This window comes from Pan paniscus, chromosome 17 (assembly GCF_029289425.2).
Source record: "Pan paniscus chromosome 17, NHGRI_mPanPan1-v2.0_pri, whole genome shotgun sequence".
In the NCBI taxonomy this organism is placed as follows: domain Eukaryota; kingdom Metazoa; phylum Chordata; class Mammalia; order Primates; family Hominidae; genus Pan; species Pan paniscus.
In genome coordinates, this window is record NC_073266.2 from 84,020,405 (window position 1) to 84,040,580 (window position 20,176).

Here is a 20,176-nt window from a genome sequence, read left to right on the forward strand (position 1 = left end):
CGCAAGCTATTGTCATGATCCTATTGAACAACTGCTTGGTAATCAAAATCACTTTATGTGATATACAAAAAAAACCCACTAACAATCACAATTATGGAATGTGTTATTTTAAATGAGAAACAATACAGAAATTACTGAGCAGTGTTCATAAATTGAGAATGGTACAGTATGCTTCAAATAGAGATATAGTTCCTGAGTCCCAAAATTTGCCTAAGGGTATGCTGAGCTCCAGGAGATGTCACCAAAGTAATGTTTTTTCACCATTTTCAAGAGGGCTATATATTCTCCTCGCTACTCTCCATCCAGTAAAATCTGATTCTCCTGAAACTGCATGACTGCAGACTTACCTAATAAATATAATTGATTTATAAAACTGATACATTGCTGCATATGTGCTGTGAGATTGAATGAAGCAAAGTTTGATTTTACAGGAACATCCCTCTGCAGACCTGCTTAGGTCAGGTTCACTCTAGAAGAGAAGATAGGTCCCTTAGGTCACGTTCACTCTAGAAGAGAAGATAGGTCCCTATTAGGGTAGAAAGAGTGATGATAGAGAGAAATTGATACATTAAAGACATATGTAGGAGATGGGATCAACAGAACCAAATTATTGATTGGATATGGAGAATAAAGACTAGAATTAATTAAAAATGATGTCCATATGTCTTTTTTTCTTGCAAAACTTGATATCATAATAATTTTCCTAGGGATACTGAAAAAAGGGAAGGCTTAGGAGCAAATTTGGTGTAACCATGGGACATCTGAGTTGTTTTCTCAGGTTAGTCAGACACGTAGCTTAAAACAGAAAAATCAGGCAGAGATACAGTTATTTGGATATGAACTGTAGTCGAGAGGAGGAAGTGGATAAAAGAAGAAATAATGAGTTCAGGAAACTTTTGGACACAAAAGTGAAAGGAAGAGAATCACAGATCACAAAATGCAACCACTGAAATTTAGGAAAAAGAAAATTTTTACATGGAGACAAGGTAAATGTCTTTAGACAAAATATTGGTATGAGTGAATCTGAAAATTATCGATATTATACTTTACCTCCAAAAAAAGACATTTAATATCAGTCAAAATAATGGCACTCAGTGATTTGAAAAATGATAACTATTTGCACCACATGGCGAAGGCAAATTACCCTGATGTCAGCTCATTTATTATATTAGTATTTGCAAATTGCTGAAAATTCTCTCCTACTCTTCCCCACCCTGGCCCCTTACACATTAAGAACAAAACCAAAAATTTTGTTTACCCACATAGGTATTTGAGTAAATGTTTGGATTCCTCCAGAGTAGAGTGTGACTACTGTGGCATTTTTATTTTCTATGATTAATTTATTATCCATCCAAAGTAGATATACATAAGACATCCTTTTACCTGCCACTTTCTCTGGCTGTTTGAGCATGTGGGAAATGAGACAAGAATCATCTTCATAAATTAAAAATATGTATAAAATATTTAATATTCTGTTAATGATTTTAATTAAAAGTATGTGAAGATGATATTTTGGATATATTATATCAAATAAACATTATTAAAATTAACATTATCTGGGTGTTTTTTATATTTTTAAACGTGGCTACAGGAAAATTTACAATTCTATCATTTATTTGGGAAGTACTGCATTACATACTTATATTTTCAAATAATTTTTCTTTTTTTCAGTGACTTTATTTTATATGTACTTTATATATTGTATGAAATTTGGCTTTAGAACTCCAAGAAATAATAGTGTAAGAGAAGGCATTGATTTCTTATTACTGTTTTAAATTATATTACCCTATCAGTTTCAATATTACATAAAGTTTTGATTATCGATTGAGGACTATAATATTTTATCATTATTATACGTATTATGTGTGCCTTTTGAAGTCTTATATTTATTACCTAGGATTTAGGTTTATTATTCTTATTCGTTACTTATTTATTTATTTATTTTTGAGATGGAGTTTCACTCTTGTCACTCAGACTTGAGTGCAGTGGTGCGATCTCGGCTCACTACAACCTCTTCCTCCCAGGTTCAAGCGATTCTCCTGCCTCAGCCTCCTGAGTAGCTGGGATTACAGGTGCCCACCACCGTGCCCAGCTAATTTTTGTAGTTTCAGTAGAGATGGTGTTTCACCATGTTGGCCAGGCTGGTCTCGAACTTCTGACCTCAGGTGATCCTCTCGCCTAGGCCTCCCAAAGTGCTGGGATTACACCCGTGAGCCACTGTGTCCCACCTAGGTTTACTTTTATCTGAGGGTTTCTTAGCATCAAATGAAAAGTTCGTGTATATAATTTTTATGTGTATCATTTAGTTCCTTTGACTTGATATGTAAAATATTTATAGATTTCAAAGCATTGTATATTGTTAACTTTTTATTATTTTTAGGAAAGTTTAAATAACATGAAAATTAACTGTAACTTTGAAACTCAACTATACAAATCTCTTGACCGAAAATATTCCTTAGAAACTTCTCTGTGACATAGTCTCAGTATTATTAAGCATAATTGTTTTAATCCTCTTTTCTATTTTTCTTACATTATTTCATTTTCTTTCATTCCAGTCTAATGACTTTTTTTAAAAACCTGCATTTTGAAATGATTATAGATTCACAAGAAAATGTAAACCCTGTGCATGCAGTCTCTCAGACACTTCATTCAGCTAAACCAATGGTTACATCTTATGCACCTGTAGTACATTATTAATATCACACGCGTATGATGACAAAACAAAAAAATCAACCTCTATAATACGTTTATATTGGAGTTCTTAACTTTTGTTTTTTACTTTGTTAATTCGACTCCCCTAAACATCTGATGAACGACATTATTAACCTGCTCCACTCTCATCTCCAACAGACATTGACAATGTTGTTTGTGTGCAATATCAAGTGTACATAGACACCGTGTAGCTAATTCAAATCTCTTTAGAAGACAATGAACTCCATGTTAAGAACTTATAATGTATGACATGACCCTTAATTGTCACTGTTAATATTAACAAAACTACTTTTACCACAGTCCTCTTTTACCTTCTTTCTTATTTGTTTTTTATCTTTACAAAATCCTTAGAAGATAGAGATTGTAGAGGAGAAGCTGTACTATTATTTTTGAAATGAGGAGATTAGTATTCAGCATGGTTAGGATATTATCATCTAATTGGGGAAGTGTGGATGAGTGATAGAGATCTTCAGCCATTGCACTGTGTAATCTTTTTGTTATTTTAGCTTGTTGTTTTTGATGTTTCCTTCTCACATAAGGGGAAACATATTTGAATTACACCTCATGGTTTCCTATACATGTGATTTTTAGACAATAATCAAGAATACCAATCAGAAATTCCAGGAACTTAACACTAGAAAACAAATGTTTATTGCAATCCTCTCTAAAGAACCACTTTGCCTTTCAAAAACATGGGACAAAACAAAACCTAACAAAGAAACAAAAAACAAAAGACACTTAAATAATACATAAAAAGAACAACACTTATTTTGCTATACTGCTCATTTTTCTCAAAGGGTAAAAGAGGCAAATCCATCAAATTCAAAAAGATGCACTCAGCTATCATTGGAAAGCTGTGTGCTATGTATTGCTTAAGAGTAAATGAGGGCCAGGTGTGATGGCTCACACCTGTAATCCCAGCACTTTGGGAGGCCGAGGCAGGCGGATCACAAGGTCAGGAGATGGAGACCATCCTGGCTAACATGGTGAAACCCCATCTCTGCTAAAACTATAAAAAATTAGCCGGGTGTGGTGGCATGCACCTGTAGTCCCAGCTACTTGGGAGGCTGAGGCAGGAGAATCACTTGAACTCGGGAGGCAGAGGTTGCAGTGAGCCGAGATTGCACTACTGCACTCCAGCCTGGGTGACACAGCCAGACTCTGTCTCAAACAAAAAACAAACAAACAAACAAAAAAGTGAGAAACGTGATAGACAGTTCCAATCGAAAGAGAAATAGAGCAGCCTCAGTTATTAAACGCCTATCTTTTTTAAACTCTGGCCATCCTGGGGCCAAGAATGATAACTAGCTGGAAGAAAATAGCTGTTTTTTTTTTTTTTTTTTTTTTTTTTTTCAGTTTTCTGATGCTGTAGCACATCTAAGCAATCTCCAAAATATACAAATAAATCCGTCATGAAAAAGTTACCAATTATTTTTGGAGATAAGGAATTTTTTTCAAAAGAGTAAAGAAAATATTGTATAATTGTTTCTTTTTTTGAGTTAATTTGAGTTATTGTATAACTGAAAAGAACAAAGAAAATATTGTAAAGCATAATTTTAAGATCTGTATATCTTCATTGAAACACATTTGGAGAATTTTATATTGTTTTAAAATTCTATATTTTACCCATTCTACCTATTAATAGATTTGCATTATAAAAAAAGTGAACCAGCAAATTTCACGGACAACCTTATAATCACATCACAAACTTTAAAAAACAAGTTTTACAATTCAAAGAATTTTCCTTTAATTATTTTTCAATACAAGTCTTCAAGTCTGATAGTCTGATAACCTTGATGTTAAAATAAAGGTAATACAAGAAAACGTTGCTCGTGTAGGATGATTTATTGATTGTTGTGTAATCTTATTGCCTTAAATTGTGTTACTTCAAGATATTAATCTGGTTGTTTTATTAATCTAGGAGGTACTTTGAAAGATCACTTTTCTTTTTATTAGTTTTAAGGTGCTTTATTAGATAAATGGTGTCCCAAAACACCCTTTACTTTGGTTATTATTCTTAAATAAAATTTTCTTTATACTCAAAATATATAATTTCATTTTATATACATTTTTACATACTTGCTGAAATTTCTATACACACAAGTAATTCATCAAACCAATCTATGAATCAATTTACTAAAAATGTTCACTTCCTATTAATATTAGTAATAAATAGAATGTGGTTTCTGGATTTGATAAATTTTTTAAATGTTAATTTCTATGAATGCATATTATGGAAAATAATTTGGGAAAGCTTCAACAGTACTCTTACCTGGTTAAAACATTCAGAATGATAAATATGTCACCTGTAATGGATACAGAGTGCTTGGAAATTTCTTCATTGGCAAAGTCACCCACGGTATTTACATTAAGTCATTTACTACATCAACACGAGGTACTAACTTTTATAAAGAACATTTCTTATCAACCAGCAAATATTCTTGCATATTGAGGACAGAATGACTTCTTCAGGATTTTGCAAATAATTATCTTCTCACTTATCTCTGGCCTTTATTTATTTATTTATTTTGTTTGTTTGTTTTTGAGACATGTCCTCACTCTGCCCAGGCTAGACTGCAATGATGCAATCATAGATCATTGCAGCTTTGAACTCCTGGGCTCAAGTAATCCTCCCTCCTCAGCATCCTTGGTAGCTGGTTCTACAGGCATTAATCACCATGCCCAGCTAATTAAAAAAAAAAAAAATGTAGAGACGGAATTTCACTGTGTGAAAGTCCAGTCCAGAAAGGCTGGTCTTGAACTCCTGGACTTGAGTGCTGCTCTTACTTCGGCCTCCCAAAGTGCTGGGATAACAGGTGTCAGCCATCACCCCCTGCCTGCCTTTATTTTTAATTAAAATGTATTAGTCTGCCAAAAAGTTACAGGGTTTATGTAGTTACTTGTTCTGTTTTGTTGTTGTTGTTGTTGTTGTTGTTGTTGTTGTTGTTGTTGTTGTTGTTTTGAGACGGAGTTTCGCTCTGTTGCCCAGGCTGGAGTGCAGTGGCGCGATCTCGGCTCACTGCAAGCTCTGCCTCCCAGGTTCACGCCATTCTCCTGCCTCAGCCTCCTGAATAGCTGGTACTACAGGAGCCCGCCACCATGCCCGGCAATTTTTTTGTATTTTTAGTAGAGACTGGGGTTCACCGTGTTAGCCAGAATGGTCTCGATCTCCTGACCTCCTGATCCGCCCGCCTCAGCCTCTCAAAGTGCTGGGTTTACAGGTGTGAGCCACCCAGCCCGGCGTAGTTTTGTTTTGAGACAGAGTTTCACTCTTGTTACCCAGGCTGGAGTGCAATGGGGTGATGTCGGCTCAGGCTCACTGCAACCTCCACCTCCCAAGTTCAAGTGATTCTCCTGCCTCAGCCTCCCACGCAGCTGGGTTTACAAGCATTCGCCACCACGCCCGGCTAATTTCGTATTTTTAGTAGAGACGGGGTTGCGCCATGTTGGCCAAGCTGGTTTCGAACCCCTGACCTAAGGTGATCCACCTGCCTTGGCCTCCCCAAGTGTTGGGATAACAGGTGTGAGCCACCGTGCCTGGCCAGTTATTTGTAATAGAAACGATTATTAATGTTTTACACAGCTTTCAAACATTTTTTATGCAATTTGATTTTTTATCCTTTTTCTTTTAAATATAATATATTTTATTATATATATTTTTTCTTCTTTTTGGTATAGTTACTTTTTAATATGTTTCATATTAATTCGAACACATTTAAGCTTAAAGAGTTCTGTGCTATTCCTAGGATTTATGTATTTATTAGACATTTAAAATATTTTGGCCTTAAAAAATTATTTAACAACTTTCTATAGGGATATCTGGAAACTAATGTTGAACTATATGTAAGATTGTCTGTAGCAATTTGATAGAAATAATGTTTACCTATAAATTATTTTTAATAGTTAAAATTTTAAAAACCCTCTGAAAAATTGATACCTTTTCCTAAAACATTAATTTATAAATATTTATACTAATTAAAAATAGTTGAAAAAAATAAAAGTCACAAAAAAAGAGATGAAGTTTTAATACTGTCTTTATCATTATTAAAAATGAAAGAGAAAGCGTAGGAATTAATTGGACAGGTTTTCCAATTTTATTTACTGACAATTCCATCTGTATTTTCTGCAATTCCTCACTAACAGATCACAGAATCTTGGGAAATGACTGATTCCATATCTAGGACAGGAAATGTGAAAGGCCTGGCTCGGTATCAGCCTGGGTCCAACAGAGGGACAAAACCACATGATCATTTGAAACGAGGAATTCTAATAGAATTCTAAGCTATAATATCAGAGCAATCATAAAGATGTAAGGAGAACTCTAAAGGGTATCCTGACGCTCTGAGAAAATATCAGAGGACAGACAAGCGTGGGCGGAAAGCCTTCTCCCTGGGACCAGCTTCAGCCCTCCTTGGAGGAGGTGCAGCTGCAGCATACCCTATGGAAGATGTTCACAGGTTGCCTGGGTTCACATTCTAACCCACATTCTTCAGGAAAGAAGAAACAACCCTCCAGGGTACCAATGGGCTGGAGGATAAATATGCAGGACTTGGCGCGCACTGCGTTGCCAGGTCTGGAGCACAGTGTTACACTCGGTGCGGGGTGCGGGGGGCGGGGTGCGGGGGGCGGGGGGGCGGTCTCAAGGCAGTTGTCATGAGCCCAGGCTGCAGTTGCTGGTTGCCAAGTGCCTGTACATTTGGTACATTAGGGTCTGTATGTGTGTCTGGGGCAAAGCACCACACAAATCCCCACACGTCCAGAGAGCTGACCATGCAGTATGACAAAGGGAAAAGCAAACATGCCACGTACTGGATCTAGGAAGAGAAGTCTTCTCCTGCAATGTTCATCCATAGCCCTCTACTGACAAGGCTCAACCTTGCACTCACCGTAAAGGAGAAAAGCTCTCCGGGGGGTGGGGGCGGGGGGTTGGGGGGCGCAATTCCTGTGCACAGCGCAGGACCTTGTTAAGCAGGTATTGAGGCATGAATGTGCACCACGAAGCATTAAATTGATCAGTGGCAGAGCCCAGAACATATTGCTGTACCAGAAACCATGTAAGCAATCAAAGACTAACATGTTGTCTAAAGTACACAGAAACTGACATGAATGTGTGAGGATCTATTTTTCTAAACATTCTTTGTCCTTTTTATGATTCCTTTTGTGATGTAGATAGCTTATTTTTTTATTTTTATTTTTTTCCTAACTTGTGCGTGTGTGTGTGCACACATGCATGGACACCTGTAAATATTTTTTAAAACAATTATTGTGCGCTGCTTTGGAACTTTGAAGAAGCCTGGTCCTTTCTAAAGAGTAGTGTGGACAAAGAATACAAAGTTTCAGTTAGACAAGAAAAATAAGTTTAAGAGTTCGATTGTATATAGTTAATAACAATTGACTATGGTTAATAACAACATATTGTATACTTCAAAATTTCTGAGAGTAGATTTTAAGTGTTCCCTCCACAAAAAACAAGTATGTAGGTAATGCATATGTTGATTAACTTGATTTAGCCATTTCATAATGTATGCGTGTATGTTTGTGTATATATATACATAAACATCATCATGCACCATAAATATGTACTATCTGTATTTTTTAAATTAAAATATTTTAAAAAATAAAAATAAAGAGTACTCTAGGGAAGTGGAAACAGTGAACTTCGTTTTGGGTTTCTTAATACAAACAAATCCATGCTGAGTCTATCACCCTACGCACATACTCTTCTTTTAGTTTCTGGTATAATGAAGCTTTTTATTTCTTACCAACATTCTCTAAATTGTGTGTCCTTCATGTTTTATTCTGCCCCAATTTTATTTTTTAGCAATTTCCTTTCAGGGATCTCAGGCTGAGATTATATCAAAGAAGCTGCCACCTTTCTCTTTACTATCATTTTCTCATTCTAAGGTGGAGAGCTGTCAAAGTGTTTTTCCATTTCGTTTGTGCCACCAAGTTCCCTGCTTGAAACCTAAGAAAGTATATACTGGTTCTGGATTTTCTCTTGCCTTAATCCAGAATTTACATTATTTAATTTATCTGACACATATATTTAACAATTTGTGTCCTAATGGTGTAGACATTTCCTTCTTTTGGTGATTAACTGTTCCTTATGTTTAAACATTTTCTCTATTTACTTCTAAATAGAATGCTCTTCAGAGTTTCCTTATCAGCACCACTTAATATTATTGTTAAGATTATGGTGAACCTAATCAAATAACTTTTACTACCATTGTAATAATTTTAAAAAACTACTTATACATAGATATTGCATTAAAATAATTATGGTTCATATGTACACCATTTCAGTTACATGAGCTATGCCTTATTAACTTTGAAAGCATTTTTTTTTAGAGATTGCTTCATTGGTTTTAGTGTTCATACATTAATATTTCACTTCTAGGAAGGAGGAAGAGATTAACAGCACTTTAAAAAGTTTTTAGTGGCACTTTGGGAGGCATATATTAATGTTAGGTGTTTGGTTTTAATTGTATTAACAAAAACCTACCCAGTGAATTTCAAATCAGAAATCTCAACCCAAGTCAGTCTGACTCTATGATCAACATTGGAGGAAACACAACAGTCTTGTGCTTGTGATAGCCATAATTCCTGGATTATTAAAACAAGGCATCTTAATATATGAGAAAGTATCTACTATAATGTTATATACATTGACAGCCCTCAAACCATGTGTCCACTGATTTCAATTTGTAAACTATCATGTATACAGCAGGGTGAGAGGAAATTGTTGGCTTCTCCTTGGATTTAAATGGAGGAACATGATAGGTAGCCTTATATCATTCTTTCAGATGCTTATAGGACTGAGACAGACTTCCAGAATTTGACAGTGACATCTGCATGTCCCAAAATAATTATTTCATGATGTGTGACACTCTCCTTAAGGGAAATTGTAAAATAGGGCTGACCAATGTTCCTTATTTTGAGTTTGAAGAGTGCATATCCCAGGAAGGAGTTTGGAATCAGTCAAATTGACCTTCCTTTTATTTTTGCCCTTAAAATCATAAATAGCATTCTTTCTGAATAGAGAAACAGAAAAACTTGTTTTTCATATTTTTAATTGTGTGCATAATCTACAGAGAGCTAGTCTTTATGATTAGCATGGAATATGGGGTAAAAATCACTGTCATTCTTGGAGACAGACGTAAATTTTAATTCTGGCTTACCTATTGCTACATTATATGACGTTGAGAAAGTGCCCTAAGTTACCTAAACTTTTTAAGCATAGTATACATATATGTACATTTATAAAAAGTATTTTATTTCATAGCTTTTTCCATAAAGCTTTACATTTATACTTTAAGCAGGGCACAAGAAAACTCTATGCCATTGCACCCAATAGATATTTCTCTTCCTCAGTAGAGTTTAAGACTGATAATACTTTTACAGTACATTGCAATAAACATTAGCATTTGAGTTTCCTTTGGATCAGTTCTACCTGTCTGTAGATAATGGTATTTCATTTTTGTGGTTGTTATAGAGGTACTTCAAAGAATAAACAAATATTAACTTATTTCAAATTTAAAAATTATATCTTCAATGACTATGTGGGTATGTAGACACTTTTATAAATCTAGGATACATTATGGAACTTAGCAACATGGTGGTTTTAAATGCCTTGAATATTATCAAGATACTTGTCTTAAACATTTTCATGATACATCATCATCCAAAGAATTATTTCATCATTGTGCATAAGTTTTTTTCCACATATATATTTAAAAGATATGTAATTTGAAAGATTGTGTAATGAAAGTTTGTGTGAAGAATGACATAATGAAATAAATCTTCACTATTTCATCATTCTTCTTTTTTAAAATTGTGTTGCTCAAAGTATTATATCAACTTTGAAAAATATATAAAAGAGACTGGCACACAATCTTTTAGTTTCATTTCTATTTTCATTGAGTATACATGTCCAGTAATATTTGAATAAGTGTTATAAAGATAACTTCAAAATCAGGGATAGTTTCCAAGAATTAGTTTTATTACTGAATATATAAATATGTATATATATATATGTGTGTGTGTGTATGTATGTATTTGTATGGCAAGCTTAAATATTGAATGAATTACAAATAAAATTTTTAAAATATCTATTATATATTGGTGCACTCAGGTATACATATATATTAAGTTTTTTAGTATAACTAACAAATACTACTTAGTAATTCTATTTTGAATTATATCCATGTGGTTTGTATTGTCATTTTTGCTTATTTTTTCATATTTACAAAACATACAAAATTGTTTTTCCAGGTTGCATGTGAAATATATTTTTCTGAAAGCATATGAATTGAATACTTTTCATATTATAATCACTATATGTGCATACATATATAACTATGGAATAAAATCACCAAGGATCTCTGCTGTCATAAATCTAGTAATATATTGAGGAAAATACGAAAATATTTAACAGAAACAGCCAGGTGTGGTGGCTTACGCCTGTAATCTTAGCACTTTGGGAGTCCGAGGCAGGCATACCACGAGGTCAGGAGTTTGAGAGCAGCCTGCCGAACATGGCAAAAACCCATCTCTACTAAAAATACCAAAAAAATTTAGCCGGGTGTGGTGGCGTGCGCCTGTCATCTCCACTACTTGGGAGGCTGAGACAGGAGAATCAATCGCTTGAACCCGAGACAGGGAGGTTGCAGTGAGCCAAGATCACGCCACTTCACTCCAGCCTGGGCAACGAGAGCAAAGCTCCATCTATCTATCTATCTATCTATCTATCTATCTATCTATCTATCTATCTATCTGTGTGTATATATATATATACACACACATATATAAAAAACAGAACTTTGTCCAATTAACATACTTACCACATGGGACATTTACAGAAATAGGTGTATAGAAGATGCAGTAAATTAAACCTATTTTTTTTAGGCTTAAAACAGGCTATCTAATAAATGGATAATCTAAATACATTCATATGTACACTTCGTATGTACATGAAATGAATGAAATAATTTACTATACTAGTACTAGAAATATGAAATATTATAATAAATATAAACCATAATTTTATTTATAATTCTAGAAATATGTTACATCTAATATGTAAATTTAATATATATTTATTAGAAAATTATAAAATTCATCATTTCAAAAATTATTTGTATTTTAAGAAAACTGGTGTGCCACATTTAAAGTATCATTTATTAGACTTACATGTTATTATTTAAAAGTTGCTTATTATATTTGTCAATGTGTCTAAGTAATCAGATGTGTTTGAAATTCTTCAGAACATTAGATATGTCCAATTTCTAAATATATAATCTACTTATAGTACCACGTTTGAAGAAAAATGTCTAAGCTGAATTTCTGCAGGAGCCATGGGTCCAAGTTCATGTTCATTCTGTTTTTGTGATCTCTTCTACCCTATACTGTACGTCCATACATTTCTAAAATAGTTCAATTTTGGTTCTAGGGAAAGTGCAACACAATAGAGAGCCTCTGAAATTTTTATATCCACATTTTACTTTCCCAAATCCTTGGGTTCTAACCCATTAGAAATGAGTGCTTTAAATTTTTTAAGTCATTTGTATATTTATAACAATTCTATTACTGTTTTCAAAAACATTTTGGAAAATATTTATAGGCAAGATTTGATCAGTATTTCCAGTGAAATCACATTCAAAAATACACATAGCTTAATGAAATTCACAGTCATTTCAAGAAATATTGACAATTTTCACTATGTTGCAGTTTAATAATCAGTAACAGTTAAGATGTACCTATTTCTTAAGATATGCGTATTCCTCAGCATAGTAGGAAATTGATCAAATATAACTTTGGTTACTAACATTTATTGAAAGAGAAATACAATTTCTGCTTTTGTAAAATCCAAATGGTCCCTGACTAGCTTTATTGATAAATTCAAAGCTACTTAGAATAATTGAGTTGATAGTATCTGTATAACTACTTAGTATCATGAACTCTAGACTGTAAAATTTTTGAACATTAGTGGACATTTTTTAAAGAAAAATAGCTTATGGTATTTGATAGTCTTCTATGTGCTCTAAGAAACCTGATAATTATATTAGTTTATTATGTACCAGAGCTTAGAAGTACACAAATAACATTCTAAGTTTCACATTTTACAAATAAAAAAGTGAGCAGCAGATAAGAAGGTGTGTGAAATAAATTGTGAAGTAATGATAATGTATTTCAAAATGAGTATGTTCTCATAAGTGTTTACATATCTAGTAATTTGTACAAAACTCAGTTTTATTTGTGTTGCTATACCTGGTATAGCAATTAAACGCTACGAAAAGACATTCTGGTGTATTTTCCCTCCATATGTTTATGTTTATGTCTCATTTTACCTTTAACTGCATGATGAATTAAAAAAAAAGAAACTTAAATGTGACTAACCTATAGAATTAATTTTTTTAATTGTATTGCCAAAGTATAAATGAACTACTGAATAATAAATATACTATAAAAGTAAACTACTGAATCACTATCGTTAGCAAATTTTTAAAAACATTTTAGGAATTTGAAAGTAGAAAACTTGAAATTTGCATGCTTTTAAAAATTAAAATAAAATATTATTATACAAAGCTCACAACATAAAAGCATGTAATTAATATAAATAGAATAAAATTAATTTTTTGATGTTTTAAAATAAGATGAATGCATAACAAAAATTATTACATATTATAAAGCTTATTTTATATATATAATTTGTATATATATTGAATATAATATATTTTAGAATTACAATAATTATATAAATTATAATATATGAATATTAAAGATGTTGATATCTATTATATAACAGTATTGTATAATATATGAAGAAATTTCATATTATGAAGCAATGATATATTGTTTAGACTTTGTAATTTATAATGAGTCCTTACCTGACCAGAGCCTGCATTTTCACAAACATAAGTCTCATAGTATTGAGAGAACTCAGGAGCATGATCATTGATGTTAAGAACTTGCACATACAGTGGGATCGAAGAGATCTGTTCTATATTGTCTGCAATTTGAATATATATAATAAAAATCTAACATATTTTAATATGTCTTTAGAAGAGACATCATTAAAATTACATTAGAGGCTACGTGGTGTATTTTTATTTTACTTGAAAAAAGCAATCTGAGGACAGGATATCTATATGATTCACCTACTTATCAACAATAGATCCTAGAAAAAAATTCCATGCTCAATATATTCAAACCAAGCAATATTTATTAAGTGCATTGTATTTGCCATGGGCTGTAATAAGTGATGAGAAAAAGCAGTAAAAAGATAAAGTAAAATAAGGATATACGGAGAGCTTGCAAGAGTCCACGAACCATTTAAAGTTTTGTATTAACTCATTTAATTTTGATCAATATATGGATTATTATCCCCCCCAATTTTATTGATAAAAAATTGATAAACCATTTAGTTTCAGAAATTACAGTTAAATTACTTGTGTAAGGTTACAGCTGCAGTGTTATAACAAAAAAAATTCTGTGAACCACTGAAATTCAGAGCGTAGCTTTTAAAAACAAATAATTAGAATCTAAATATATTTTAAAGTAAAATAGTTATAATAAAATCTAAATAAAGTTTTTATAGAAACATTGAATTGAGAAGATTTTCTAAGTGAGGCAAGAAATCCAAAAAACATAATGAGAGAAAATTGTGGTTAAAACATTTAAATCCTTCAAATTGATATAAAAAAAGACATTTCAGAAAAAAGTATGAACTAGGAATTCACAGGAGAGAAAATTCGATTTATTTTATAGCAGACTTTCTCACTGCTGTCACTATTAATATTTTAGACTGGATAATTCTTAGTTTTGGGCGATTCTCCTGTGCATTGTAGGATGCTTAGTGGCATCCCTGACTTCTATTCCCCGAATGTCTGCAGCATCCCTCCCATCCCAGTGTGTCAATCCAAACTGTGTTCAGACATTGTCAATGTGCCCTGGTTGAAATTGGGGGCAGAAGTGTGGAGCCAAATGGCCTGCAGTGGAGACACACCGCGTTATCATAATGTTCACACAGCCTCTCACCACAGGTAAGAAGAATGATGGTTTAGCCCATGCCATTTTTGTCATATGTGATAAAACAGCACCCAGTGATAGCTGAGTGCTGAAAAATAACAATGTAAACCGACTCTAGCAATGGAAAATGAAATTTAAACTACACATATCTGTGACCCAATCTGTTAAACTTAAGCTACAGTCTAAGGTATCAGTATTTGAATAAACGATCCGATTAAATACATTCCAGAGTTATTTGTACATCCAAATTATATAAACGACTCAAATGTACAACAAAAAAGAATTGGGGAGAATAAATTACAACTGACCTATGATATTATGTGGATTTATTAAAAATGTGTGAGTCTGGCCAAGCATGGTAACTCACGCCTCTAAATCCCAGTGCTTTGGAAGGCCAAGGCAGGAGGATAACTTGAACTCAGGAGTTTGAGAGCAGCCTGAGCAATATAGTGAGACCTCGTCTCTACTAAAAATCCAAAAAAATTAGCTGAGTGTGGTAGTGTACATTGTAGTCTCAGCTACTTGGGAGGCTGAGGTGGGAGAATCGCTTGAGCAGGAGGTTGTGGCAGCAGTGAGCTGTGATCGGGCTACTGCACTCCAGCCTGGGCTACAGAGTGAAACCCTGACTCAGATAAAAGAGTCAATGTAACACATTTTTATTGTGAGCTCTAAAACTGGATGACTTGAGTTTGAATCTTGTTTCTCAATTTGAGAAAAATACTTAACCAGAATGCCTCAGTTGGCATTCTGAAAAATGGGTGTGATGGTAGTACCTGCCTTATAGGGTTGTTGTTAAGATTAAACATATACATAAAGCAATTGCATAAATTACATGAAGCAATTACACAAATTGGTTAATATACATAAGGCAATTAAGAGTACTTAGTACATAACTGAACAATGAATGTTAAAGATTATTGTTTTGTTGTATCTACTAACCAGACATGTATTTTGTGAACTGAAAAAAGTAAGTTGCAGCTATTACATTGTGTAGGTTTATTGTTTTTAATCTTTCTCTCTCTCAGGCTGTAGTGCAGTGGCAGGATCCCAGCTCACTGCAACCTCCACCTCCTAGGGTCAAGCGATTCTCCTGCCTCAGCCTCCCTAGTAGCTGAAACTACAGGCACATGCCACCAGGACTGGCTAATTTTCGTATTTTTAGTAGAGACAGGCTTTTGCCATGTTGGCAACGGTGATCACAAACTCCTGACCCCAGGTTATCCACCCACCTTGGCCTCCTAAAGTGCTGGAATTACAGGCTTAAGTCATCATACAGGGCCTCTCTTTTTCATAAAAAAAAAAAGAAAGCTATAGGAAAGGTGCATACAATTAAAGGGTATAGGGGTGGGATTCTTTAGTTTGTCTTAGTGTTTTTATTTAAAATATATGTACTATTTGCAATGATAATTTGAAAGAACAAAACAAATTAAAAATTAGAGGCCTTGTACTTGTTGAAAGCAAGGGAAAATATTTTTTCTTTCCTTCCTTTTCTCAGAGCATTCATACACTCACACACACACACACACACACACACACAGAAAGAGAGAGAGAGGGGGAAAAAAAAGCTTTTATGTAAGTTTTTTCTTTGTCCCTTTGAAGTGTATGGAAATCTTTCAAAAGTTCAACAAGTTTCTTGGAAGCTTTAGGATCCAGGATTGTATTTATCAAGTAATGGTGACCATCTCTTTGAAATGTAATCTTCAAGGAATACAGCATCCCTATATCCTAGATGTGGGGAAGGATAGGAGACTCATTTTAGCAACGATCTTGTTCTAAGTTGTAGAACTACCTCTTGTTATAAAGACATGAAAAGTTAAGTTGTCCTTTGGATAAAACCACTTAGCAAATACAGGCGGTCACTCCAACTACCCAGTGAATATAGAATGAATTCTATGTGACAAATAGTGCTAAGTCCTCATACTTGAATATCTAGACAACATTTCATTTGAGAACATGTATATAATGGATTGCACCTGCTTGACTACATAAAAAGGTGAGATTTCTTTCCATTTTGGCAATCTCTCAGATTTCCTATGATGCATATCACATTGTGTTTTAATGCTTTCCAGTAATAAAATTTTTCTCTCTGTTCTACCTTTGAGGAGAGGTTTTCTGGGCTGGGATGAGATTTTGCTTATAATTGAATTTTCCCAACAATAACAGTTACAATTAAGATAGAAATTGTAATTTTCAATTAACTAAAAATTAAAATTTCTATGATTTATTACACACACACACACACACACACACACATCCATGGCCTTTAAGAAATACAGCAACTATTAGTATTTATCTTTTTGAGACTTTTCTCCATTGTGTGACATTTAGGATGAAAATAAATTAATGGAACATTTAAAAATAAAAAGGTATTCCTAAGATTTCAAGAAGAAATTAACCAGAAAATTAAGGTTCGTATTTGTTATGGTTTTAGCACATACATCATCACAGAATATCTTTTTGCTTAAATAAATTGTATAACGTAATTCAGTTGTGAATAAACTGACAGAAAATTAATAAGAAATTCATAATGTTTTTATCTTTGTGTTCCTAAACTTTGCTTGAAATTAAGTTAAATTAAACCTTTGGTATTACTCTACAAAATGTATATAAAACTTCACAGCTTCACCTTAAAATAGTTAGTAGTTTTATTCACTTAGCTAGCATACTGATAAATAGCATTGTGCTTAATTTGGGAAGCTTTCCAGAAAAGAGACTAAGCACAACGAACTTCATTCGCTGGAAAAAAAAAATGTTAAAATGGAACATCTCTTTCCTATAATCAGTATAATTGCTATGGTGAAAGCTTTTCAAGGTAGTTAGCAAATGCAGCTAGATGATTTTTAAAACAGTTTTACGTAACGCCCTGTTTTCCACCAGTAGGTGGTTTGTTTATATTGCTAATGAAGCTTAAATGGTCAAGCCTAATTATTTTTGGTTCAGTATTGATTTCACAGTAGTAAAAAAAATGGCAGTTACACATATTTTCCCCAAATAGATCTAAAATGGGCTTAATGATGTAGAATTTTTTAAAATGTTAGAGAAAGAAAAAAAATGAAAATTTGTTATCCAGTGTTATAAAAGCTTGTTCCAACAAGTTTTTCCTTAAAATGAAAAAAAAAAAATTGTTCTCAGAAATACACAATGAATAAAAGCTGCATTTAAAATAAACATCTTTGCATTTTCTGACACGAGAAGCCTTGACATTTCCTCTGTTACAGCGGGCATTTATTCCATTGTAACATTTGCCTCCTTTTATGGTTTAGTTAAATGGAACCTTGAAAACCCAGATTCAAGCTCTCCTACAGTGTTTCCATAGAACTGTTCATTGTATCGCAAATAATATGCGGAGATGCCTTCCACTCCCTGCCTCAACAAAGAGTGAAGAAAGGAAACACGATTATTAAAATTCTATGTAAAATCAGCTATAAGAAAAGATGCATCTGAGAATATTTTATATTTGTAATTTTAATACTTTACAATTCTAAATCTATTGACTAAGTAATGGAAATGACTTTGATATTTTATATTGTGTTATATTTATTTCTTTAAGCTTTAATAAATATAATTGTATGAATAACGGATTCATGATTTTAAGGACAATATCCAAGTGGTAAATCAGAATAATTTACAACCCGAAAACGAAATCATCCACCCAAATAAACAAGCAGAATTTCAGGTGAATTTCATTTATATTTTGTTGTTTCCTCAATTTATTCTTGTATGAAAAATTATTTACTGTTATAATTAGAAAATAGTTTAGAAGGTATTTAGTGGTAAGCATATAAATAAAAACTAATAAAATACACAAGTACACACATTTACATTGAATGTCATTTAAATAATTCCAACAACATTTTAAAGTAGCCTCATCCCCATGTATAGAAATTTGTAATTATTTATAAAATATGGCAAACAACTGTATTGGATTTCAAATGAGTACTTACATTTTTCTGTGGCTGTAATACTTAGGTTGTACCAAGCACTGATTTCACGATCCAGTGAGTTACTTGTAGTGATTGTACCATTATCATCGATATTGAACACTTCGCTCCTGGTAATAGAATACCTGAACCAAAAGGAAAGTATACCTTAATGTTTTTATTCTATCTGCATAACAGTGTTAGATAATACTCTTTAAGCAATAAGACATCTTATTCAATGCATGCTCTACATAGCCAATATATAATACCGGATAACTTTTAAAACAGTATATTCCTGTATTTAAGATTCAACTCAGTGGAGATAGAAAAAAAGACGTAACATGACTTTAGATTTAAATTGATGGATGCTAAATCTAAAATTAATGATCGTGAATCTTTTTTTCCTATCAAATAAATTAAAATATATCTTCAGCCTAGACGAGTATTGATCTCTTTCCTGTGTCACAGGTGTTGCTTGCGAATCTGTTCATTTTACTACAACTACTTGGCTTGATATTTAACAAATGTTTTTGTTTGTTTAAAAAGTAAATTTGATAAAAAGTAAAGTCTATATAGTAGATAGAATTTTAATTCTTTTGGGAAACCTGAAAGACTTCTGAAATCTGGAATCTGGAATCAGGAATCCAAAATATTTTTTATATATATATATAAACATATATATAATACATTATATATGATATATATTTTACATTTTATAACACATTACATATTTTATTACATATATAACATATTTGTAATATTTAATACATATATGCTTTATTCTATATTACATATAGAATATATGTAATACATAATACATGTTTTATGCATATATATGTAATATATGATACATATGTTTTATTATATATTACATACAATATATGTATGTATATATGTATGTGATATATTACATCACATGTATTTATTTTACATTATATATTTTTACATATAATATATATGTTTTATATATATACACACATATAAAACAAAAGTAAAATACAGTAGTTCTAATGTGCTTTTATATTGTGCATGGAAGAAAGCCAAGTTACAAATTTCTCCCAAGGAAAAAAAAGAACTGAAAAATGATCTCCACCTCCACAATGAAAGAAGACTTCGAAATACTCAGCATGTCTCATCTATGTGGAAACAATTAATAATAAAAATTAAAGAGTAATAATAACTAGGGTTCAATAATGGCTTCTCATTGCATGTATATTCCTGAAGACTTTGATGAGATATCAAGGAAGTTTACCATAATTATACGGCAAAGATGAGAATATTTTAATTTTGAGTTCAAGTATTTCCAAAAACATTATACTACTTTGTAGCTTGGTATTCAGATAAGGATTCAACAGAAATCACGATGAATTAAGCTTTAGGGGAGTTCAGTTTTAACTGTACTCCATTTAAAATATTTATAAGTATTTTCCCTAAATATCCCCAAGTGGTTGCCTTTCACACATAATAGAATTGTTGGAAAAATTATACAGTGTTTTAACAGTTGTTATTTTGAATTA

General features: G+C 32.6%; 1 protein-coding gene across 6 annotated transcripts in view; it reads right to left on the reverse strand.

Moving 5' to 3' along the window:
* CDH19 (cadherin 19) overlaps positions 1-20,176 on the reverse strand; it is a 102,345-nt gene that overhangs the window by 15,050 nt on the left and 67,119 nt on the right. For 5 of the 6 annotated variants that reach the window (XM_034943966.4, XM_034943965.3, XM_034943964.3 and 2 more), the window contains exons 8-9: positions 18,684-18,805; positions 13,599-13,720 (exon numbers count right to left, since the gene is read on the reverse strand). In XM_034943966.4, the coding sequence (XP_034799857.1) occupies positions 13,599-13,720; positions 18,684-18,805 (244 nt within the window). Of the gene's footprint in view, positions 1-347; positions 507-13,598; positions 13,721-18,683; positions 18,806-20,176 lie in introns of all 6 variants that reach the window. The other variant, XR_004667625.3, reaches the window with a different exon arrangement.